The sequence below is a fragment of the Mytilus californianus genome, unplaced genomic scaffold (genome assembly GCF_021869535.1).
Source record: "Mytilus californianus isolate M0D057914Y unplaced genomic scaffold, xbMytCali1.0.p SCAF_6, whole genome shotgun sequence".
NCBI lineage: Eukaryota > Metazoa > Mollusca > Bivalvia > Mytilida > Mytilidae > Mytilus > Mytilus californianus.
The window spans coordinates 12,630,220-12,658,153 of NW_026262712.1; the positions used below are offsets into that span (position 1 = coordinate 12,630,220).

General features: G+C 31.6%; 1 protein-coding gene across 1 annotated transcript; it reads left to right on the forward strand.

Moving 5' to 3' along the window:
- Positions 1-27,934, forward strand: LOC127704913 (low-density lipoprotein receptor-related protein 1B-like). Its single transcript, XM_052209150.1, has 5 exons — positions 1-153; positions 3,258-3,435; positions 21,568-21,780; positions 23,734-23,846; positions 27,572-27,934. Exons 1-5 carry the CDS (start codon positions 93-95, stop codon positions 27,874-27,876), a joined length of 870 nt encoding a protein of 289 aa, XP_052065110.1. The 5' UTR covers positions 1-92; the 3' UTR covers positions 27,877-27,934.

The following is a 27,934-nucleotide window of genomic DNA, read 5'->3' on the forward strand; positions in this document are numbered from 1 at the left end:
CATATACACATTATTTTGTTGATATAAAACTAAAAGATTCACGGTAACACTGCAATGAAATACTGTTTGTGAAAATCCTGGTGTTGACGGAAATGGAGGTACAAGTTTGGTTATGTCTGTGTTTTTTACTTCATTGCACAATACATGCAACATGTGAGTATTTTTGTGTAATGTATTGTATTGTACTGGCAAACTTCACAGATATTAAAGAAGTGTTCATAATGCAGGATAATAGTTTTCAATGAGTCGGGTATTTCGGCAATTTGACTTTTTGTTATTGAAAAGCATGATAAATGAATGGTATTTAATTTCATATACCGACAGCTTGGTGTAAATTCAGATACGCCTAAAAAGAACATTTATTTCATTACGTTTCGCAATCCTTTTGTAATCTTGTGTATACGTCCTATTTTTTTTCCATTCTGTATATAGGAGACTTCGTTTCTAACGAATAATTAGAAAAAGAATGTGTGGGTAATGAGGACTAACGAAATCAATTAATTAAAAGCGTGTTGGGGTGTTAACGTGTTTGCTATTTCATTTATGAACGTTAACAGCATGTGTAAACAAAAGTATTATATTTGTATAATTATCAAACAAAAGTTAAGATGGTACCTAACATTACAGGGAGATAACCCTGTAAAATCAGCTAAACGATTAAATGACATTGTATTGTTAAGGAAATATTAAGCTTCTCAATGATCAAAATTAGTGTTTGTCAAACTGCTATATATCCAATGAAATTTTTTCTGAGAAAGTGTGTGGTTCAAGTTTTTCGAAATTTATAAATTTTTGTCAGAGTAAATATTTTGTCAAAATTTTATGAAAATTAAACGAGTCAAATTAATTTAAGTCAAGGTGTTTGGTACCACCTTAATTCAATTTGTGTCAAAGAAAAGTTTCGTATTTTATAATCACTTCACCACGCGATTGTGTTCTTCATCCACAAAACTGGCGACCCTCACAATGTTGTACATACACCTTAATACAATAAAAAAAAAATGTGAACCGTTAACATTAGGTACAAAGTAGTTGTCTCGAGCCTATTAGGCAGTCTTTTATTAATAAATCCCGTGGGTTTTTATTTACAACCTCTGGGTCAATACCACTGGAGACAGTATCACCAGTCCAGTAGTCTGTACTTCAGTGTTGACATGAATTATCATTAATATGGTCATAATTATAAATAAACTGTTCACAAATATTTTTTTTTCTCAAAATACTATGCATTGTTAACCCCAGGAATAGATCGCCTTAGCTTTATTTGACAAAATCTTTTGGGATTTTTGGTTTTCTATGCTCTCAAACCTCGCATTTTATTTTGCCTTAACTTTTTGGGGTTCGAGCTTTACTGGTGAGTGTATTGTTGACTAAACGTACGTCTGGTGTACAACCTCTTAATCCTGGTATTTATGATGAGCTTATTTTATGTTATCAAGATGAAAATCTGTTGCACCAATTCACCAAGGGTGGTGGCCATTTCATTAAAATTATATAATAATTGAGATTGTTTAATGAACAAATGTACCTTTTTGGCAATTGATTGATTGATTGATTGATTGGTATTTAACGATATTTTCTACACAATTGTGGTTTTTCGTGGCTGTCAATTTCTATTGGCGGAGGAAGCCGGAGTGCAAGGAGAGAACCACCGACCTGAGGTAGGAAAATTGACAATCCTAGTCAATTAAGATTGGAGTCGAGTGCACCTGACCCGTATGGGATTCGAACTGGCAACCTCACTGTTGACTTTGAAATCAGTCATGTAAAAAGTAACTTCGTTCTGGATAACTCTTGATTGCATCAGACCTGTTTTACTGCTAACTCTTGACCTGTACCAAGTCAGGAATATGACAGTTGTTATCCATTCGTTTGATGTGTTTGAACTTTTGATTTTGCCTTTTGAGTGGGGACTTTCCTTTTTGAATTTTCCTCGGAGTTCAGTATTTTTGTGATTTTACTTTTGAATAGTCTGCTCCAAACTAAGTTGAATTATAACAAATATTTCTCAATATACATAAAACAATTGATATCCAGAACATGATTAGAAACAAATATTGTCTAATTTGCCATTTAAAAATCGAAAAGTATATCGATATCCATGTAGCCCCTAAAAAAAATCAGTTAACGTACATTGTATATATTTGGTTATTGTAGCATCGATTAATAAGTAAAAAACAAGCAATATTAGTGTTCACATGCTAACAATTCTGGTCTGTTTATTTTCAAAGTGACAACAGCTCTCCTGTATATTCATAAGATTGAATTGTCGATAAAAATTAGTAGTCTTCATTCCATTCTTGTATCACACGTTAGTTTGTGCAACAAAATTGAATGCCCACAGCAATTAACGCTTGCCATATTTGTCCTTGTTAATGGTAGTTATATGTCAATATCGTAAATCATTAAATTGAGTAAAACGGGAAGGATTGTATGATGAAGATTACAACAATACTAATACTACAACATAGTGTCGGCTTTAACTAAGAGTACCAACATGTCCTCTTCTTATTCAACATACTTAGCTTATTTTATTCTTGATATCAGTAACATTTTGTATGTATCGGTCCAAAAAGTGTGTTTCAAGTTTACTAGATTGGAGTCAATAGCGTGTTATCTGTAAAAAGTGCCATACTTGTTTTTTTTATTTTGTATCGCTATGTTGCTAGTAGTTCTCCAGATATTCCAATGTATTTTGATTTGGTTGGCATTCATTCTACCAGCAGGTTAAATTGACCCAATTTGACATCAAAGAAACCTCACCCTTGTACATATAGCAAATATCACAGATTTGCACTACAGAAGAAATAAAATGTATACGCGTAAATTTTTTACTTGTTTTTAAATCTTAACTTTAACTGTCTGTCTTTTTTTTCTTTTTTATATGCAATCGTGTACTCCTGAAAAATATATACAAAAATGACACTATATGCTAACATGACTATTTTCAAAAATGTTGTATTATCCATTATTTATGCGTTTTATTTCTAAATGAAAGGTTAGCAGTAGGTATTACGTAACATTTTATCTTTGTGCGTGACGTTCATTAAAATAATTTGTAAATTATTTACATGTATGCATATTAGTCTGTTGTCTTGTTTACATCTTTGTTCAGTTTAACCATTTAAACTTGATAAATAGATAGCGAGTTACGTGAAACTGTAAGCTATTGTCATGCTTTTATCCTATTTAATGTATTGAAGTATAGTTTTTTTTTAATGAAATTATTAGGATACTAATAGTATTTTTTTTTTCAGCTTATTCGGGAAAACTTTTGTACTCAACATACTCTTTAATTAAGGAATTCGATGTTGATACACGCAATGTAACTATCCTGTTAGAGCTTGGAAGTAGTCATGTGTTTGCCATAGACTATGATTACAAAAACAGATTCATTTATTTTCCAAGATACAATACATTTTATGACATCGTTCGGTATGTAAACGTTTATTCTGATGAAGTCAATAGTAAGGGAAACATCGATTGAAAATGGTAAAATCACGTTAATAGAAAAAGTAATAATTTCTATCAATTGTAAAATGTGTAATATGACTTTTTTTAATGATGTATATAGACATCTCTGTTTTCATTTACCACAACGTTAAACGAAGATACAAGATTTATTTTCAAAGTATAAAAACATAAAATTCTACAAATCCTAATGGGGTTTGAATAGTGCATGCACCATCTTTTGTTTATCTCTTGCTTTAATTTTCTATACATATTATCAACCCTTCATTGAAAACTAACATTAGATAAAACAGTCTTTAGAATAAAACCATGTTCAAACTCACCTCATAAAGGAAAATTATTCACGTACAGACTAACACATGTCTGTCAACGCGACATATAAAATTGAGAATGGAAATGGGGAATGTGTCAAAGAGACAACAACCCGACCATAGAACAGACAACAGCAGAAGGTCACCAACAGGTCTTCAATGCAGCGAGAAATTCCCGCACCCGGAGGCTTCCTTCAGCTAGCCCCTAAACAAATATATATACTAGTTCAGTAATAATGAACGCCATACTAAACTCCAAATTGTACACAAGAAACTAAAATTAAAAATAATACAAGATTAACAAAGGCTAGAGGCTCCTGACTTGAGACAGGCGCAAAAATGCGGCGGGGTTAAACATGTTTATGAGATCTCAACCCTCCCCCTATACCTCTAGCCAATGTAGAAAAGTAAACGCATAACAATACGCACATTAAAATTCAGTTCAAGAGATTACCGAGTCTGATGTCAGAAGATGTAACCAAAGAAAATAAACAAAATGACAATAATACATAAATAACAACAGACTACTAGCAGTTAACTGACATGCCAGCTCCAGACTTCAATTAAACTGATTGAAAGATTATGTCTTCATCATATGAATATCAGGCACAATCCTTCCCGTTAGGGGTTTAGTATCATACCATCATAACATATATGAGAAGAACATAACCCGTGTCATGCCAACAACTGGTTTTTAAATAAATGTGTTTAGTGCCGATGCAAAGACCCTATAAGTGAATCAATATTAACGCCAAAATATGCAATCTTTAATGACCTGACAACAGTATCGTAACTATATCCCTTCTTAATTAGTCTATTTAAAGGTTTTGTTAGCTTCAGAGGTGAATACTGACATTTTTGTGCTTTATAAAGAATATTTCCATAAAAAATTGGATGTGAAATACCTGAACGTATAAGAAGTCTGCATGTTGAGCTATATTTACGAATGATGTCCTTATATCGATGATAAAATTTAGTAAATGTTTTGACTAGTTTGTGATATCGAAAAGCCCTGGTGTAATAATTTTTCAGTAATACATTATTTACCGTAACACTAATTAACGCTTAGAATATCCAATTTTTGAAAGAGAATCAAAAATTATTACAATTACTAGTGAATTGTTTTGCTCTCATATTTTTTTTCTAGAAAATTGATAATTATATTTCCATGAATGTTTTGGCTGTAACTATTAATAATGATATAACGTATTAATATTCGACAGATTTATACTTAATTCATAACAGCATTATGTTTTATTCAGGAAATTCTAAAAAAAGCTATTATTTTGAACAAGCCAAATGTTTACATGGTTATTTGAAACTAATTAACACGGAATTTTTCAAACTTGTTTTTGTTTTGTTGTAAAATTCTAAAAGCTGAGAGTTAAAAATGACAAACAATCAATTCTGCAAATCAGGCTAGTTGTGTCACCTTAGGTGTACAATGTACTAATGAAGCCACACAATAGGCTTTCTAAAAAGTACAATTAAGAGCACTTACAATGCAATTTTATTAACAATTTACATTTCTAAGAAACAGTTCCTGAACATATGTGTAATAAGTGTTGTTGTTAGAAGTCGTCCCAGACATCACTTAATTAAGTCTTTAATATAAGTTTCATCATAGTCCTATAATTGATGTAAACTTGAGAGCACTTACGATAAAATTCTCGATATAACTATATTTTCAAGTGGGATAGTTCCTAGACAATATTTGGTTGGCGCCGACTTTCTAACGTGTCTTATCTGTCAAAGACATTACTTATACAAATGTGATTTTCATTAAAAAAAATCTTGGAAGAATAGTTCGCGTAATAGCGCTAACAAGACCAAATACACGAACGGCAGCCCGCTATTTTTATGTCCACCGCATGAGTTATTGTAGGGAACAATAAAAAGTGAATTGAAAAAAGTTAAATTTGCTTTGATGACATAAAGATGAAACTTCATATACAGAATAACATTTTTTTTTTCATTTTTGACTTATCACCATTAAAGCAAAAAACTAAAAGACATTTTGTGCAACTGTTGAAATGATGCAAACCTTTTAAAAACAGAATTCAAGACAGAACATTACATGTAATCATTCATGAATGATGCAAATAGATTTGTATTACTGGGTAACCTCAACAATGTCAAACAATACATCTCTTCGAAAATGTTAGTCAAACGTTTCATACGCCTAAGTTTAAAAACTGTTTACTGACGGGCAAAACATATTTGTATTTAAAAGAAACACATGTGTTTTGTATGGGCCCTTTATAGCTTGTTGTTTGGTGTGATCCAAGGCTCCGTTTTGAAGGCCGTTCTTTGACTTATAATGGTTCATTTTACAAATTGTGACTTGGATGGAGATTTGTCTCATTGGCACTCATACCATATCTTCTTATATCTATTTGTATGTAAATAGCATTCGTTTAAGTCAGTAAATAAGTGTAGGTAATCAAAATAATCGAAAACTGCGGTTGAAGCTACTCAAGCAATGTACAACATATATTATTAATTCGGTTAAATGTTCTAGCTCAGACACCACACATTTAACAAATTACAAATATTTTCTACCATTATAAGAGCTCGGTTAACATTATAAAATATATCCTCGCCAACGTTTCAAAATTATTCCCCATTCGTCACTTTAGGACATATTATAACAAGTCTTTAATATACAGACGGTTTAGAAAGCCCCAGTTGTCATATATTACCAAACGTTTTATTGAACCTTAAAATGTAAAAGTTAAGACAGCGGGATGAGGAATTAAGTTATCAAAATGCTAACTCGAAATTGCCACATGCTAAGTTGAATTTGCGTTATGTTGACTTCCCATGACAATGGCTTTAGTTATAGTACTATAGTAATAAGTTACTATGTTGTGAAGCCATGCAAATAACATGTTACGTTGAGTTTAAACTACATTACGTGAAGTTGACGTTGTATGATACCGTATAAGCTTGCAGATGGATAATGCACAGTCATTCACTTCGAATGCAATGATAACAAATAAAATGGATAGCTAAAATGTGTGGTGCTGACTTATCATACATAAATGTTATGTTGAGATAGAACGATGTTAGGATTGTGATAAAACAACAGGTTTATCATACAATAAGTTGATTTAAAACAACATGATGTACAGACGAAAGTGCATGATGTTAAGCTAATATAGCACGCTGATATAAAACTAAAATGTACCGTTAGGCTTACCGTATAATTTGTTGACTTAAAACTAAACATTTCAACGTTGAACATTCTTGAAGTTAAGCTACGGTATTACAATGCTTTATCAGTACATTGTCATTATAGGCTTTTCATACAATATACTCACTTAAACTTACACGATGTACAGTTAAAAGTAGTTCACTACGTAATGTTGGGATAAGATAATAATTATTAAAGGTCAACATTACTTTGATGAAACATATTTAAAAACATATGTATATATGTTGTTTATTAATATATACAACAAAAATACTTGGGTCTAATAAGGCTTAGGACTGTGATAGTCAAATTTTACTCATACGATTTCACATCTATGTCAGAGTTATCAGATAATTTGAATTTACCACCTTCTTTCTCCCGAAATAAAACATAAGAATCTGTACAGTTCGATATATTTTTTGAAATGGGTTGGAACTGATCCCAACTGTACGCTATAGGTGACGATTTCACAATATTTTGCCTTTTACTTATTGTAAGTTTGGTATATCTTATAACGGTCTGCCTGATCGCATAGTTTGCTCGATTTAATAACGTCTCATCATTCGATTTGAAAAATAACTGTATATTTAAATATTGGTGTTGGTTAACAGTGCTTCTTTTTCAACAAAATATCAAAGAATATCTAATTTCAAGATACAGAAAAGAGATAAATATTGATACATGTTGGAATACATTATGGTATTTTCTGCCCTCTAAATTCATTTTAACATGTTCAGCAGAAGTGTGGATTCAGTTTTTTTTTCCAATCAAGACATCAAGTGTTTTACTGATTGGACATTGAATTATGTCTTATCATTTGTTATTTGAATTCTGTAATTTCGGTACAATTCACATGTGTCTTGTTTGTCAGCAAAGTAGAGTTACTCGTGGTCCGTTTGCAGTTTTTTTTGTTTTACATTGTTTTTATTTAGTGTGTTTACTGTTTGGTCTTACATGCATGATTTTATTTTATATTAAAGTCATTTTTATTTTATTTTCGATATGTATGTTATGGTAGATCATCGGTGTATATTTCCTCAGATAACATTTTGTTATATTTTGCCAAAATGAAGATTTAAATACGTTTTTTTTTTAAATAAAATAAAAAGTGTGGTGTACCGTGATATTTCACAAGTCGTACAACATTGACAAAATTTGCATAGACTATTCATGACAAAACCAAATTTTGGGCATTAAAAGAAATCTATGAGATAGAATTTTGAAATAAAATATGAGAAGATACGTTTTATGATATGCTTTAAGAAAATTAAGAGAAACAAATAGTGTCACCGAACTAGTTTTCTCGCAAGAAAAATTGAAAATTTCCCTATCATTCCAGTATATAAATTTTATTAAAAGAAGTATATCCCCTTAAATGACTAAGTTGATTTTATCTGGTATGTGTTTACACGTAATGAACAATGCAATAAAGCATTTATTTTTTCTTTACACGAATAAACAGTCTGACACATAAATTGCAAATCTGTCTCAAAATTTGCAGATTTCGGATAATAACTAGACCGATTTTTAACTGCTATTGTACAATCCAAGATGGCGGTATACCATGCATCTACCTTAAAGTAAATATAAATAATCATCTATTTCACTTATATGATTTCTAGTTTAAAGCATTTATATGCACAGAATTTTTTTTTTATTTGTTCAAAGTATTGTTTTTGAAGAAAAATCGACATGGCTAGAAAATACAAATAACTACACCATTACTAACACAATCCCATATAGTTATTCTGTCCATGGTTAAAAAATACTTAAAATAACACCATTCCAAACTCAATCCCAATCTTGTAAGTGTCTACAATAAAACTAAAGTATTATATTTTTCGAAATGTGCCTGTGATAATATAGTAAAAACAAAAAATACTTTACTTTTTGTGGCGTTGATACATTCATGTGTCGCACAGTGTATAGTGCGTTTGTGGTATCATGGTGTTCTGCGGTAAATTCATGGGATGTGTCTGTTGTTATTCTGTGGTTTATATGTTGTAATGTACTACTATATCATTTATTTAGGTATTTCTCTGCCCTGAGTGTTCTTGCGTTTAATTGTAATGTTGTCATTTAGCGGTCATGCTTACATTGCCTATAAGTGGGAGGTTTGGCTAGCCATAAAACCAGGTTTAGCCCACAACTTTTTTTTAAATATCCTGTACCAGGTCCGGAATATTGTAGTTGTTATCAAATAGTGGGTTTCTATGTATGCTTGCGTTTGTTTTTGTTGCACTTCTGTGTTCTGTTGTTCCGTTGTTGTCCCCTCATAGTTGATATGTTTCCCTCGGTTTTGGTTTGTGACCCGGATTTGTTTTCGCGGAATCGATTTATGATTATTAAACAGCGGTATACTACTATTGCCTATATTTACGAGTTGGTTGACCGTTATGGATTATCCGTTTCACGGATTATATCGGATATGATCCTTATGTCGTAACTACAATCCCGTTTCCTTTTCACGATTGTGACTTACCGAATTAGACTATTTACCGGGTATGTAATAACATGCGCAACACGACGGGTGCCACATGTGGAGCAGGTTCTGCTTACCCTTCCGGAGCACCTGAGATCACCCCCGGTGTTCGGTGGGGTTCGTGATGCTTAGTCTTTAGTTTTTTGTGTTTTGTGTACTATTATTTGTCTGTTTGTCTTTTTTTATTTTTTAGCCATGGCGTTGTCAATGTTTATTTTCGATCTATGAGTTTGGCTGTCCCTCTGTTATTTTTCTCCCCTCTTTTATAGACGAACAAGGCGTTTATAAGCCGAACAAAATTAAACCGTGTATACAGCTGGTGGTAAGATGGTGATACTTATGTGTTTTAACTTGACTTATTATAATAAGTTATCAATCATATCAAGCTAAACAATTCGTTCACAAGGCACGTGTGAAATATAAAATAAAAATATGGTTGACTGAATATATAATCGACCTCATATTTGAAACTCTAATTCAGGCGCGTAACACTTAAATAGAAGGCCAGACAGAAGACAAAGGCGGGAACGAAAAATGTAATAAACAATACGAATTTTATCAAAAGGATATCAAAGAAGTTGCTTACTAATTCATTCGGAAAGCGTTTGTATATAACACATGTGATTTGTAAACAAATGTGTGAGTTTGATATCTTTAATAGCTTAAAATGGGGTTGATGGCATATTAACACACGTATCCCGTACCTATCCTACGTACGATTCGGGTTATCTTTCATTGGTTTGATTATGACAATTATTTTTCAATATACTTTGCAGATGAACGCCCCATTTTACTTTGTTCTGTCTTTCTTTATAGTTTATCTATATTTTTATTATATTTGTTGCTGGGAAAATATTTAGAAGGATTTGTTTCTGACATTATAAGTATTTTGAATTTATTATAACATGCATTGATAAAGAAATTCCTATATATGTTTTTTTTAGAATTAAGGTGTGTTCGATTAGAGAATGCTCTGTATTAATTTGTTTAACAGGAATGCAATCGGAGTCCAAATACAAAAGTTGATTCCAGGGAATATATATTTGATATACCTTGGAGTGAATTAACTAAAAGTATTTTATCTATTTTATTGATTAACAAATAAAAAGGGGTCACCGAATTCATTTTAAAGAGTTAATCATTAACTTGTTACTTAGGTGGGCAAAGTTTTCAACAGACACATGGCATCCCTACATTAAATGAAGTACTATTCTACCTTGTTTAATATAAGCAAGCCTTAGTAGTTCTACCATGTATTATCATCCTTACATGTTGACAAAAAGCTAAACGTATAAAGGTAATTGACGTAATGGATCTTGAACTTAGTAACCCTAAAACCTGTACAAAAGCATTTTAGAGGAGGTCACACATAATTCTGTAATTTTTTGTTTGATTGATCAGGACCTATTTGAATTTCTAATACCTAACTGAATACTGAGAATTAAGCCTTTATCCAGAAGTTTCATTGAAATATATTGATCAAATACGCACTAGAAATATTATTTCCTGATAGAATTCCACAAATCTGTACTTTTCATAGACAGTATATGTTTGTCATTGTGTGACCTATCAAGAGTATGATCACCTACACCGATTTTGCGATTCATATTTTCAAATAACCGTCCACTCCCTACTGGCAGTGACGTCTTTAAAACAAGGTGAGTCTTTAACTGTCGAGATTCAAATCATTTGCCTCCCCAGAAATTTAATTCAAGTTACGCTACTGTCAATTGAATGACAGTTGGTTGCTTAACGTCCAGTGTCAAATATTTCATGCACAATTAGCGTGTAGAGAGCGTGACATTATACCTAAAAGAGGCATCGGACTCAAGGTCCCCACTCTGAACGGACGGAACTGATAATATTTCCATGTTTACCATTTAATCTGGGTCAAACTCATAGTTGGTATATAATTTTAAAGGTTTTATCTTTTGAACTGAACGGACGAACGGAATGATGCACAAACCAGTAAATAAAATATTCCCATGCTATCATAAGTTGGTAATAAAACTAAAACGATTACCTTTCTTAACAAAAATTTAATTAAATAGTCCGAACATGTCCGCTTTTCATACGTATTTGCATAATTAAACTTAAAAACACTGACGATTAATTACGCCTACGTTTACAAGAATCCATGCATCATAATATAAAGAAAAGATATAAATAAATTAACTGATTAAGTGAAGTGTAATCATATTTTTTTCCTGCAGATGCGCCCTCATAAGTTCCATTTGATAAAATTCTACGGAAAGATGACACAGTACTATCAGAAAGATGCATCAGTGATCTGAATTTTTACATTCGACAAAAGAATCTTGAAATAAATTATAGAAGTATGCTAAAAAAAGAAGAGGCAAGTCGTGTACACCTTTTACATTCCGGCTTGTTTGAAACTCTTGTTTTAATCTTATAACTTAAAAATGAGAATATGATCACCCTTCAGATTCCCTTAATTTTTTTTTCAAACTTTATTTTGATTTATGAGCTTTAAGAAGCATGCAGTCTATGCTCCCAGTTCTTCACTGCAACAGGCCGAGATACGGTCGTACAGGATGGTTAGGTCGAGTATTTTAAAGTCATTTTCTTGGAAATCTCTATTACGCCACGGACTACCAAGGAAAATCCATCGCCTGTACAAATTACACGTCTTTAGTGGGATACCGGAGAAATAACCAGTGTCTATAACTAGTAAGTTCAACAACAATAGCAATAGGAACGCTTAAAGACGTTCTTATTTTTAACATATGCCTTAATTAATAAACAAAGCTATCATATCGTTATCATTAGACGTGGTACGAAATGGTATATACTCGACGCTGAGGTCGACAAATTATACTTTCAATGCGGGTACCGTATCAAAACACAAAAGTGATTTAACGATTCAAATTACCTGTGTATCAATTAAATCTTGTGTTTAAACTGCATAGTAATGATGTCCACGTATTTTTGTTTCTTATAACAGACTCCCCTTTGAAGACTTGATCATAGACAATTTCATTATAAATTTATATTCCTTATGGAACAAATATTCAATAATAATTATTCCGTGAAGAATAAAAATGATAATCCCATAATATTTTTTTTCTTTTTATATTTTTTTGAACACTGGCATGAGGCGAGGCATATATATAAAGGTGTTAAATCCAGAAGGAACGCACAGGAAAAGGAATAATGAATGAGAGAAAAAATCCCTCGTCAACCCTTAAAAATTAAAGCAACTTGCTATTCATAATTTTTGCGTTTTCGAAATCAATAGTGACGGACATTTAGTTAAAGGTATGTTTACCCGTGGTCAGAAATTTAGGACGGGTTGTACACAATGCAGAACCGACTTATTGTATAATATGATGAAATCAAGCTAGCGGCAGGATGGACGTGCAGGCGAGCAGGAGAAGAGGGTATCCGTTTTGAGCAATAAACTCCTAACCTAGGCACTTTTTAACTTTGCACATTTTTTTTTTATACATAGAAAATGTGCAACTCTTTTTATTGATTCATTTTGGATTTGGTTAGCTTTTTTTTTCGGAAGTTGGAACTTCTTGATTTTTGGCAATTGTACATATGACCAACATGACACCTCTAGGGCCTCACTAGCCCATATTAGACATTGGATACGATTTTGTGTATAATAATCCTACGCAGAAAAATATTAACCTTTCTTAAATGTTATTTTCATGTAAAATGTAACTGGTTCGACCCAACGAAATGACTCAGAAGATCTTTGGAAAAAGACATCTTATACATATACCTGCAAAGTTTCAAAAAATTTCGCATGGTAATTTCTGAGGTCTGAAATTGTCTTACCCGTTTGACCAGCCTCTCAAACAGTTCGAAAAGTACTCCTGTCATATACACTCAAATGCATGTATTTTTTTTATTTATTTTTTAACTCTAACTTGAACTTAAATTGTAACTTCTCTTGTAATGTTTCAATGTAAAATGTGACTCGCTTTTCGCCGGTTGCACATCATCAACAACTACGTGGCGGGTGGCATAAAATGCCCATCGCGTTAGCGGCAATTGACAGCAATTATCGTGCCATTTTTAGACCAGACACGCAGCCTCGGGCACCATATTACTACAGATACCGGCATTACATACCTACGCAGGTTTTTGTGGACATATAAGGATCACACACAGTAGTTTCCTAGAACAACAGGATGATGCTCAACAGTTTAAATTACTGCCTGTAATTTTGTCATGTTAGGTCAAATAGATACCGCATGTCGTTCTCCGTTTGTTACCCTCTATAGGCGCCATAAACTTAGAGCTATGTGTAGAACAAGAGCAGAAAGCATATAATGTAAAAAATGAATTATCGTTCGGGTGTCGGGAATATGTGGAACACGCTTAAAGTCGTCCAGTGACAAATATTTCACGAATTTTCAGGACGAGGTTCAATAGTGGAGTGACAGATTGATATCGTAATTAATAAAAAAAAATCAAACTGGCTTATTTTTTTTCTTTCAAATCTAGATGTGCATACTAGAAAAACCATCGACCCCCTCCCCCAGCACACACGTTAAACTTTCCCATCCTATAATCACAAGCAATGATAATTCTAAATTTGTATATTTTTTAATTAACCAAGAAGTGTGCAGAATACCTGGTTAACATCACGCAAGTTGAATTTTAGCTGTTTTAATCGATAAGCAATGCTTTGACACAGTCCCGAATTTAAGGTCTAATTTGTCAACCTCAGCATCGAGTATATACCTTTTCGTAATACGTCTATTTAAATTGGTTTGACTAAAGATTCAAACAGTTTGTTATGTTTTTTTCTCGGTTATCTTCAATTGTTGATGAAATGAACAAAACCTAATGTCTTTTTTTTTGTCGTACCAAATTGTAAGTGTGTAAATGATCAAAAGCCTCAATTATTGTTTTTTGGTATACTTATCACCACTGTAATGTAAACTCTGCTTTAGTGTAGGGTTTGTTTATTTGTTGTTGTTGAGAAACCGTAACTTAGGTTAAGGTTATGTTGATTGACAACTGCCATTTTTTTATAATAATTACCTAATGATTCTGTAATGACTTATGTAACCCTTCATTTAAAGTCATAAACAATAAATAATCCGCGAACATAAGACATACGAAAGACACCTTGAATGTCCCTTTGGTACCCTTCTCTTTTATAAATCATGACTGGTTGAAATTTTTGTCAAAAATTTCTGAAATGTAATTTAATTAGATATTAAAAGGTGAGGTTGTCGACTTGTATAAAGCTACTAGTATCACTACTACTACTTACTAATTCTACTACTACTAATAATAATAATAATACTACTACTACTACTACTGCTAGTGATTTACAATAACTACCCGACTCCGAGCCCGAGTACGAGTACGACTACAAATCAAACAGGTAAGCAATAGGGGTGATCTCAAAATAATTTGTACACTAATTAATTTTACCGTCTTAAATCTTTATGTAGCAATGTGATAGGACAAAACCATTTATCAAATTCATTTGTTTACTAAAGGGTTGAAGGAAACACTTTTTCATTGTCCCTTTATAACAATTTTTTTTCAGAATCTAATACTTTCACAACAATATTTTGCTTGTTTTATCTGATCACTTCTGTATGTTCTCTATTCTAACTGATGAATTATTTGAAGGATATTGAATAATAATATTGTTCCCATTTTTTTTTTTTTTTGTATTTTGTTTCTTTTTAAGCAACATTTTTTCCCATTGTATATAGTCTCTGAGGAGAGGATAACTATTTTCAATTGAATGATTGCAAATTGTTTCCAACTGGTTTTGATCAGAAAACTTGTTTTTTTTTTATAGCTGCGAATGAATTGTTTCATAATTTATTAAAGAAAACTCAGCCGCAGAAGACTGCGTAACAGGAGCATTTTATACACAATATTAATTACAACATAGTTCATAATACAGACAGTATACATTGTTGAATTATACATCTTCAGAAATAAGTCTTTGTTTATTACAGTTTTAAATTAGACAAGCATCTTTTCTACCTTTTGAATAAAAATTGACAGCTTAGACAGCACATTACTATTACAATATTTAAGCATGCCTAGTACTTTTTTTACATTTGGATATTTTAAATAATATGGAGGTATGAACTTCCATCTTAAATCCTTAACTTCACAATTGGTACATTTACATATATAGTGGTATACATCCCCAAGACCAGCTTTACACAGTGGACAAATTCTCTCATTTTGCGGTACATTTCTCCATCTTCCTGTTTCGATGGGAAACTTTGTATTATATACCCTTAATTTACATATATTTACTCTATGACCCCGCCTTAATTTTAATAGATATGGTTCTAAGCAAAACTCGTCCTTAAAGTGTAAATAAAATCCCCCCCTTGATGAGTTGTTTATATCAGAGAACCATTTTTTAATAAACTGGTCTTAGAGACGCTGCCTTACATTACTTTTAATATAATTATAATCAACTTGCCCCGGAATATTATATAGTTCACAAAAGCCACAATCATTAAACACAGATTTTACATAGTTAAACCACTTGAAATTATAACCTTCATGCTCATGCATGTACCAAAGTAACTTATACAGTTTACCCGATAGTTTTTTTATCATTTGTTGCTAGCTTGTGCCAAAAACATACCATTTTTAACTCGATCTGCAGTTCAAGTGGAAATCTTCCAAGTTCCCCATACACCATAAAATTTGGCGTACATGATCGCACCACCAAAATGCGCTTACAAAACTGTAGATGTGATTTTTCATTATCATTTTTATTTTCAAACCCCCATATTACCGAGGAATAGGTCAAAATAGAAACCACCAATGCATCAAATAATTATAACTGTAAATCAATCGGAAGTGATATATTTTGTATCTTCTTGAAAAGAGCATAAAGTGCTTTTTGAGCTTGGTCTACCAATTTTTTCCGAGCTTGAAAGAAATTTCCGTTGTAATTAAACAGCAGACCAAGATAAACATATGAATCTTTAATTTCAATAATGTCATTACATAGTTTAAAAGTAACATTCTCATTAAACTTTCTCTTTGAAAAAATCACAATCTTTGTTTTTGATACATTAACAGTGAGTTTCAACTCAAAACAATATTGCTCAAACACATCCAGAGCCTTTTGTAACCCTTCTGCCGACTCCGCAAAAAATAATTGTGTCATCGGCGTACAGAAGAATAAATAACTTGATATACAAATCAAGATTCTCTGTATTTTTTTCATTTATAAATTTTAGACCATCCACAGAGTTTTCATCCAGATATTCCTCCAAGTCATTCAGGTATAAGGCAAAGAGAAAGGGTGACATTTTTTCTGCCTGTCTTACACCTACCTCACACGGGAACAAATCTGTTTTTAGTTCTCAATTTTTAACACAAGACTTAATATCTGTATAGATGCTCAATATAACTTTAAACATTTTCCCACCAATGTTATATTTTAATAGTTTTTGCCATAGTCCCACCCTCCACACTGTGTCAAAAGCTTTTCTAAAATCTACAAAAGCGCAAAATAATTTCTTTCCCGAACTCAAATATAGTGAAATTAAAGCATGCATGACAAACATACTATCTTGGACAGAATACCCCTTTCGAAAACCACCCTGGGCATCAGTTATAATCCCGATCTCGTCTGACAGAGCATTAAGTCTTGAATTAAGTATAGAGGTGAACACTTTTCCTAAATTCGATGTAAGACAAATAGCTCGGTAATTATCCAAATTATTTGGATCCCCCTTGTTTTTAAATAACGGCTTTATGATACCAATAAGCCTTGAATTTGGAACGATTCCAGAATCAAACACTAAATTGAATAACTTAGTGTAAATAGGCAAAAATTGATTCACCTTGCTTTTTATATATTCGTTGACAATCTCATCTTCCCCTGGGGCTTTACCATTACTTAATTGTTTAACAGCTGACAGTATTTCGTTCTCTTTAATTTCCTGATCTATAATTTCAATAACACCCTGACTTTTTATACTATTAGCTAATTCCTCATAATCAATATCATCATCTGGAACATCGCTCTTATTTAATTACTTACAATACTCATATAATTGATCAATAGTAATTTGGATATCTTTATCTGACCCCCTCTATCAAATCTTTTCAAAATTTTCCAAAATTTACCAGAATCTTTTTTCGAAAGTTTACGCATGTCAGATTCTAGTGCATGTTGAAAACTCTCAAAACTTTTATTCATTTCGGTTCTGTAGGCTTTCCCGGACTTTTTCATCTCATCTCGGTTCTCTTTATTTTTATTAAAACTGTAACGATTTTTCGCTTTATGGAAAACCTTTCGCTTATCACTGCACGTTTTATTAAACCAAAGTTGGTAAGAAGATCCAGATGGATAGAATCTTCCCTTTGGTTTAAATACACGATTAGCAGTGCTTTTAAAAATATCACCTATTTTGTCAACGACTGTATTGATTCGTTCTTTTGGATCATTACTGTCCTCCGACAAAAGCAGTGATATCTCGTCTAATTTTGTAACGTCTTTGACGAGTGTCTCAATAAACCGGTTTTCCTCGTCTGGGATCCATCGTGCATGTACTGCATACACTTGTTCGCATTTATTTGCATGAGAAAAAAAAATCATTATTTACGTGAATAATTATGAATATTAAATCAGCATTAACATTCTAAGTCATTCCAATCATCCTCGATCCCTGTCAAGTAAGCTTGCAATTGTTCGTCTGATTTTAAACGTTAAAAAAAAAAAGTCTGACAAAGAACCAAACGACGCTTCTTTTTTTCTTTCAAAAAAACTAATCTACAAGATCTTTAATCTGTCAGCCTTTCAGTTCAGCATGTTTTTTTTGTGGACAAAGCAATTGAAAGAGTGTACTATGTTAGCTTTTCTTCAAACAATTCAAAAAGAAAACATAGAATTGAAAACAAACGGTGAATGACGCAAAATGCTGACTAATTTAATCCGATAAGTAGATCAAAATGAAATAGAAAAAGAAGAAACAATTAAAACGACAGGACTGCACATTGATGGCATATGGAGGTGGTTTGGCTTCAGGGGGAAAACACTTTATTTGATAATATATAGCCATTTAATTTTTTAACACGTCTGGCGTATCAAATTATAAGCCTGGTACCTTTGATAACTATTTTTAATTTCATTTCTAGAATTGTGCATTCAAAGGGAATAGGTTTTAGTTTTCTTGTTTTAATTGTTTTACATACTTATGTCATTTCGGGACCCTTTATAGCTAACTATAAGGTATAAAATTTAGCTCATTGTTGAAGTCCGTACGCAGACCTAGACATTTTGTAGTTTTAATCCTCTAAGTCATTTGGTATGTGGTGGAAAGTTGTCTTATTGGAAATCATACCATATCTTATTTTTAAATTATTCTTTGTTTTATGATTTTTTGACTTTTCAAAAAACAAGAACAAATAAACACAAATAAACGATGTACAATCCAAAAGTCATGCTATAAAGAAGCAAAAGATAAATAGATAAATAAGACTTGTTGTTTTCATAACTTATGTTGTTTCATTTATTTGCGCTACGAAAACATTGAACCATACCAGTTTCATTACTTTCAAAGGAATCCAAATTCACACCTAGGTTTTTGAACAGGCTTATAGCAGAATACCGTGTTTCCGTTAACCACGTTATTGGCGAGTTGAAATGGAATACGGAGGCAAACTCGTCACAAACTCAAAGCCATTGTTGAAGTTTTGAAAATCGCAAAAAACAACTTTTGAATTAGTATAAAATTATAAAAGCATAATGTTTACAATATTTTTATCGTTTTCAGATAGCTCCCGTCATTTAAAATGTCTTACTATTACTCGTGGTCAGACTTGGGTCGTAGTCAAACAGTTATTGTCAATATTTCATAGTAGAGATTTACAAAAACTACCCGAATTTGAGTCCGAGTACGACTACAAATCATAGAGGTAAGCTTTAGAGGTGATCTCAAATTAATGTGTTCACTAATTAATTTGACCGTCTTAAATCTTTGAGTTGTAATATGATAGGACACAGCCATTCATCAAATTATTGTTTTTCCTGAAGGGTTGCAGTAAACGCTTTTTAGTTATTCTCTCTTTATAACAGTTTTTTTTTCAAAATCTAATACCTTCACAACAATCTTGTGCTCGTGCTATCTGATCGCTTCTGTATTGATATCTATTCGATTTGATGAATTATTTGAAGGGAATTGAATATTACTATTGTTCATTTTTTTAAACAATATATTTTCCCATAGTATACAGTCTTGGAGGATAGGATATCTATTTCAATTGCATGATTGCAAATTATTTCAAATCGTTTTTGATCAGAAAACTTTATAGCTGCGAGTGAATTTTAATGCATTTTCCTTGTTTCCTTTATGTTATGTGATAATATATAGCCATATTAATTTTTTTTTAATTTTATTTTTGGAACTGTTTATTTAAAGGGAATATATTTTAGATTTCTCGTTACGGTTGTTTTACATATGTCATTTCGGAACCCTTTATAGCTGACTATGCGGTATGGTTGTTGCTCATTTTTAAAGTCCGTATGCAGACCCATTCATTTTGTAGTTTTGTAAGTCATTTGGTATTTGATGGAAAGTTGTCTTATTGGATTACAGAACATATCTTATTTTTAAATTATTCTTTGTTTTATGATTGTTTCACTTTTCGTATTTTGTTCTTCCTTAAAAGAAGAACAACTAAATTACATAAACGATGTACAATCTACTACCAGTAATACTACTACTACTACTACTACTACTACTACTACTTCTACTACTACTACTACTACAACAACTACTACTACTACTACTACTACTACTACTTCTACTACTACTACTTACTACTACTACTACTACAACAATTACTACTACTACTACTACTACTACTACTACTACTTCTACTACTACTACTACTACTTATATTACTACTACTACTACTACTCATACTACAACTACTACTACTACTTCTACTACTACTACTACTACTACTTCTACTACTACTACTACTACTACTACTACTACTACTACTTCTACCACCACTATTACTCGTGTCACGAAATAGAAATGTCTTCCTAATATAAGTTTCAAAAAATTCTGGAATATTATTTTAACTAATATATAATAAATATTACAGTATATGTTCCTTACGGAAAAAGTTAAAGAATATGTGTTCCAACAGGAACAGATATTGTGACATTGTTTATAAGAAAGCTAATAGTGGAATTTTTGTTAGGCGGAACTAATATACGTTGACACCACAACTACTACTACTACTATTACTACTATTACTACTACTTGTACTACTTCTTGCACTCCTTCCGTAATAATAATAATAATTATAAAGATAAAATAATTTTTCAATTTATTTTGTATATAGTTCGTGCAGAAAACAAATGAAACAGTTTCTTAAACCATCATTAAGTTTACAACTTTGTCCTCAATTATGACAACTTGTATTTATAGTTTTTAAAGCGCGAGGTTTGGCTAGCCACAACACCAGATTCAACCCACCATTTTTTCTTAAAATTTCCTGTACCAAGTCAGGAAAATGACAGTTTTTCTCTAATAATTTGTGTCTATGTATGTTGCAATGTCGTTTGTTTTTTGTTGCACTTCATTTTTTCTGTGGTTTCGTTGTTTTCCTCTTATAGTTGATGTGTTTCCCTCGGTTTTAGTTTGTTACCCGGATTTGTTGTATCTCAATCGAATTATTACTTTTGAACAGCGGTATACTACTTTTGCCTTTATCTATATAAGTTTGAATTAAAAGATTACATTAATTTAGTGGATTTTGAGTAAAAGGAAAACAATGAGATAATAAGTTTCGACAAGCTTATGATGTATATGTTGTACAAGAACTGGACATTTTCTCGTCAATAATGTGCAGCGTTAATTGATATGTTTTAATAGGTATGTCTGAAAAATGGTTCCAGTTAGTGGCTCAAATTCAATGTACTTGTGTAAAAGAAATAAAGATTCTGCATTGCATATAATTGACACTATTCTGCCATTATAATATGACAGATTCAATTTAGTGTGAATGTAATATGATCAGACAGTGTAACTTTTTTGGTATAAGATACAAGATAAGTATAGTTAACGAATCTATTTAATGTCAATAACTTTTTTATTTCTATATAGATTTGCATATCCTTCAAAGATTATAACATTGCAGACAATTGTCAAGACAAGTTCATATTCATCAGGAATAGCTGTTGATTCAGCAACTGATCATATCTACTGGACTGAAGTTCATGGTCTACTCTCAAAATGCAATCTAGTTGGAATTAATGTAGCAACTGTTGTATCTTCACTAAACAATCCTTGGGTGATACGACTTGATATTACAAACAGGTATGCTGTTTTAGCGAGAACTGAATATTTGTGTTAACTGAACAATACACCTGTGTTTCTTTTCAGGCAACATCAAGAAAGAAATGCCATTTCATATCATTTATACATATGCGAATGGTTATTTATACATTGTTCGTGTTGTTTAATATAACCATTTACAAACACTTCAGACCAACGGTTTTTAATTTCTTTTGTAAATTTATCATTGACAAGTGTTACGAATATTTTGTCTCTTATGGATTCTTCTGCACATTTTTCACATGTAGTGAATGCTTCATTTGCGCTATTTGCAAAGCCTAAACTAAATTTTTCTAAAAGGATACACATTTGTTGATTTGCAAAGTTCGGAAGATGACACGATTTCATGTTCGATTAAAAGACAACAAAAAGACATAATTGGCAGTGGGAAGTATAGACCAAAAAAGGCTTATTTATATTAAACAAACAATGTTATTACACGTTAAGATATGTACGAACTAAATTCATTTTAATATTTTACCTAAATATTTGTTTTGTATAAAATAAGAGGTATAAATCACATAATGTTTTAGTTATCTTCAGTCATTTGGTTATAACTAAACCGAATTCGATAAATAATATCCGGAAAAGCCAAAGGCGTTGCAAGGTTTAATATAAATCAGTAGGCTTGTTTAAACTAAAGTATAAGTACGTCATGTGAAGCGCTTAAAACGTTCAAATTTGTTTGCTTCTTTTGGTGTACACATATCGTTGTTATATCTAGGGAATATATAAACATTATGCATTGTTTTAAAAGCAATTTGATACAAATCATGAATTCAAGGTAGTATTACTACATGTTACTATGAACAACGGTTTTTTTATGGAGTATAGTCACATGTTATTTCCAACAGGTATTACTCTGAAAATTTAGACCAAGGAAAATCCGTTTACCACTTTTATTTTGATCTCCCTCAATCTAAAAGCAAAATACGTAAGCTGATGTATCTTCGGTCTAATCAAACTGTGTTTTCTTCTTAGACATGTGACAAACCAATTTTCAGTCCATATTTTGATCCTCCAAATAGCATCAACAGGTAGTTTGATCATTGCATATTTTATTCGTATATAACATGATACTAAATTGTTTAATGAGAAAAATCATCTTATAGAATACGAATATTTTGTTTATTTATACGTAAAATATAATCTGAGGTTTAACCCAGAGGAGCTAAACAGTTCCATGTAATTTTAATAATAGACATTGAACAAGCTGTCAGTACCTTTGATTACTATTAAATAGGTTTTTTGTGTATTCAATTTTGAGTTAGCTCTTTTTTATTTGTGTTGTGTTTCTCTGATTAGTTTATGCTTGCATTTGTTCTTATGTTGCTATGAACCCTTCATCAACAAAACATATGTATATACAACATATTTTAAACAATTTAAACTGAAGTCTTAGGCAAAATTTCTAACAGGTCTATTCTGATGAAAACATGCGTTGCGTTAAACCAACAAGATCACAAGCATATCTGTAAACATCCAGACGACCAGATTTAAACAAATATTATTACAAATGTGTTTTGTTTAACGGATCATAATCAAGATCAATCATCATATCAGTCATTGGAGGAACAATATTTAAAAGTGATTTTCAAATTCTACTCTCATAAATCAACAACTGTCCTTTGTAAGTACATTGGAAGATTTTGCTTGTATTATGTGTTTTGTAGCAGATATATCATTTAACAAGGCCGTCTGAGCCAATATGTGAATCTGATTGACTGAAATTTTATCAAAGGATTTAACGATGATAAAAACAGTATATGATGGGGTTATAAAATGTGTTTTTGAATAATAGTCATCATATAGCATTGTCCGCCTCTCTTGTTATCGTTTATAAAAAAAAAGTAACAACACATACATACTCAAACATACACTGATCATTAAACTTTGATTTTTTTTTATGTTGTCAAACTTTGATTTGTCTTTCAGGTGGATGTATATAGTAGAACATTATATAGGAATATTGAAGTCTACTTTCGATTTATCTGAAAAGCGGACGATCGTTAACTTCACATCAACACCTGTTTATTGCATGGATATAGGTAGGAGGTCATTGTAAAAATGTTGCCTAAAATGTGACAGCTGGCATTTATCTTCATTTTAAGATTTGATATTTATATTCAGATTTTTGTATAATTATGTTAATGTTAATGTGGACATTGTGGCATGGATGGATAAACCATATCCTGTGGCTTTCTATTATTATATTTACCATCAATGAAAGTGTAAGCCATCCACATAATTTGTACAACAAAAGGAACTATTGGAAAATATATATCAGGACATTATAAATGTTCTCATGAAAAACTTTGCAGTCTATCTGTCATCACTGTTATGGATGATATTCAATTAAGAAGTTTAGTAACATAACCATAGAAGCAAAATAATGTCTGAACAATTCGATCTCATTGCTTATTTCTGGTGCTTTCATCTAAACATATTAAAAACTTCCTTCACAGGTTGAACATTTTTATAACTCACAGATAATATTTTAATTATCTTAACTTCGTACTTTGTTTGGCCTTTTAAACTTGTTTTGATTCGAGCGTCACTAGTGAGTCTTTTGTAGACGAAACACGCGTCTAGCGTAAATACAAAGTTTTAATCCTGATATCTATGATGATTTTATTAATATAAAAACATCTAAGCTTTAAAAAAAACTATAAAACTTTAGCATGTTTAGGTTAATTTAACCTTAAAGTACGAATTGAAAAAAAAAAAAAATAAAACAGTACAATTCGAAAGAACCTATCAATATTGTGAAACAAGATCTTCTCAGAAAAAAATTCAAATGTATATACATTTAAATATTTTAAGGTTATAAGTATATGTTGTTTAGATATGATACTTCATGGTCCTTTCTTAAGTTCAAACTGCAAGCCAAAGACTTTGTTCATAAAATTGAGAATGGAAATGGGGAATATGTCAAAGAGACAAGTACCCGACCAAAGAGCAGAAAACAGCCGAAGGCCACCAATTGGTCTTCAACACAGCGAGATAATCCCGCTCCCGGAGGAGGCACTGGCCCCTAAATAAAAATTTGTACTAGTTTAGTACTAATGGACGACATACTAAACTCCAAAACAGATGAATAAACTTAAATAAAAAACAAACGCACAAGACTAACAAAGACCAGAGGATCATGTCTTGCGACAAGCGCAAAAATGCAGCGTAGTTAAACATGTTTTGTGAGATCTCAACGCTCCCCCCATACCTATAGCCAATGTAGAATAAAACAAACACAAAGCAATACACACTGTGAAACTCAGTTTAAAAGAATTCCGAGTCAAATGTCATAATAGGTAACAGAAGAAACTAAGCAAAATGACAATAATACATACATGAACAAAGGACTACTAGCAGTTACTAACATGCCAACTCCAGACTTAAATAAAACTGATTGGAAAATTCTGTCTTCTTATGAAAATCTAGCACAACACCTCCAGGTAGGGGTTTAGTGTCATACCATCATTAAATGTATGATAAGAACATAACCCGTATCACGCCAACAACTGGTTTCAGATAAAATGTGTTTTTGTCCGATGCAAAGACCATAAGAGTGAATGCCGAAATGTGTGTGCTTTGTAAAGAATATTACTATTAAAGATTGAATGTGAAATACCTGAACGTATAAAATAACTGCATGTTAATGTCCTTGTATTGATGATTTAATTTAGTAAATGTTTTGACTAGTTTCTGATATCGAAAACCCTGGTGCAATAATTGTTCAGTAATACAGAGATTTATTTTGTAAAGATCAAATACTTTGTTACATACACGAGCGAATCGAACAAGTTCAGATATATACACACCATAAGATTGTGACAGGGGAATGTCACCATCGAAAAATGGATACCTAACAATAGGAAAGGAAAAATCATATCTTTTATCATTAAGTTTGATATTATTTGTCCCGTTAAAGATATAGATATCAAGATCCAGAAAAGGGCAGTTTCTTTAAAGTTAGTTTCAGTAGGATAAATATCTATAGTGTACATAATGAAGTCGTCATTATTGAGAGCCAATATAGCATCCAATTATATAAAAGTGTGATTAAATGTGTGTATCAGATATTGTTTCGGTGGGTCTTTGCTGATTTTAGTCATAAATCGTAACTCATAACAATACAGAAACAGGTCCGCAATAAGTGGTGCACAGTTAGTCCCCATTGGAATTCTGATAACTTTACGATATACGGAATCACCATAGCGAACAAAAATGATATCTAGTAAAAATTCAAGGGCAGTTATAGTATTAAGGCGAGTTCCATTGACATAGTTCTTTTGTTTGTTGTTACTAAAAATGACCTAAAACAAAAAGAGTTTGAACATATATATTTTGACTTCTGACTTTTTAAAACCATTCAATTAGGTGTGTGATTTTTTTCTTTATAAGATAATAACATAAAGTTGTATCTAGGGTAATAAAATCTAAATTTTGAACAGATTCGAAATCACAAATATTTGCATGCAATTTATCAATTATTTCCAAATAATTTTTGACACTTCAAAAGTAATTAGTTCTACTATTTTCAAAGGCTTTATTTGAACAATTTATTACCAGGATTTTTTTTATTGTACTCAGTGTACATGTACTTGTAAGTAAAATAAACATTTTAGTAGTAGCAGACTTGAAGACGAAATATATTTATATGTGTAAGGTGTTTTGTGCAGCTTCGGAAGCGAGTACATAGTTTAAACTGTCAATGTATTTTGTTCTGCTTGTAAAGAGGCAGCTAAAAGTTGTTGTTTGTTACAGATGAATTTTTTTGAATATAGAGTCATTGGAATGTTAGTGAACTCGTTATTTCCTTTTGCAGAACAGTGTTTGATCTAATGTCAATTTAGCTGGTAACATAATTATTTGACAATTGAATGAGTTCTTAAATTATTATATTTATTGATCATATGCATAAAGTTAAGTAATCCATGAATCAAGTAGGTTAAATGTTTGAACTGCATTATAATCTTATTTTTAAACGAACGAACGTTGCATAGTTTAGTAGAATGAACTTTGAAAATATAATTACGTCAGTATCATAATCCTAGATAAAACAAATACTTTATATACAGAGTAGGCTTTTTAAAGTATTGTGTTAAAGTTAAAATGGAGTTACACATGTTACAGGCATTTAGATATCAAACCATTGTTCAACAAATTTCTTTAAATCTATGTAACTTCATGCGTGCCTTTTTATATGACACATGGAGATGTGTTGGCAAGTGTGTTCCCAATTTATAATTCTTGACAGTTACTGAAAACAATATCATATTGATATACGATCATAATAATGAACTCATTTCGGAGCCTTTTACAGCTGACTATGCGGTATGGGCTTTGCTCGTTGTTGAAGGCCGTACGGTGACCTATATTTGTTAATTTCTATGTCATTTGGTCTCTTGTGGAGAGTTGTCTCATTGGCAATCATTCCACATCTTCTTTTTTATATTTATGGATATGTCCTCATCGTCATTTGACATACTTTCTGAAGATATTTTGTCATAGTGTTTAAAACATTTTTTGTTCACGGCTTAGTGTTCAGAACATTCGAAGTGCTGATCAAATATGTTTTACCTACACGTTGGTGGAACAAAAAGTGATAGAATTTGTAAACATTTATGACATTAAATTACTTCGTCGTTAATCTAGGTAAATCAATCGTGACGTTAACACCAGATTTATAAATAAAATAACTGAACTACGTTTATATATTATTGTTGTAAGAATGAATTTTAATTGATCCACCACTTGTTTCAACATATTGTAGACACTGAAGAGAACAGACTGTATTGGATTAATCACGATGGTGACATGAAATCATGTAAAGACGATGGCTCTGATGTTAAAACAATACTTTCAACAAACATAAGTAGAAGCTACTTAGCTATCAGTGTCGTCGGTAGTAACATATATTATGCAAATGACAATCAGTTGGTAATGGTAACTAAAACACCAGGATCCACGCCGACTATTCTGTATAACGATACCAACAGGATTGACAGTATATTTATGTTCAATTTATCAGGTATGTATATAACCATCTATAATCACGTATATGTTCACAATAACTGAAAAGTGGTCGTTTGCGTTTGAAAATAGATTTAATGTTGAAATTACAATGTACATTCTG

Excerpts from the sequence above, each read along its gene's own strand:
- LOC127704913 (XM_052209150.1), top strand. The coding sequence starts at position 93 with ATGGAGGTACAAGTTTGGTTATGTCTGTGTTTTTTACTTCATTGCACA. Across the intron at positions 3,436-21,567 it reads ACATTTTATGACATCGTTCG|ATTTGCATATCCTTCAAAGA; the intron begins GTATGTAAACGT and ends ATTTCTATATAG. Across the intron at positions 21,781-23,733 it reads CGACTTGATATTACAAACAG|GTGGATGTATATAGTAGAAC; the intron begins GTATGCTGTTTT and ends TTTGTCTTTCAG.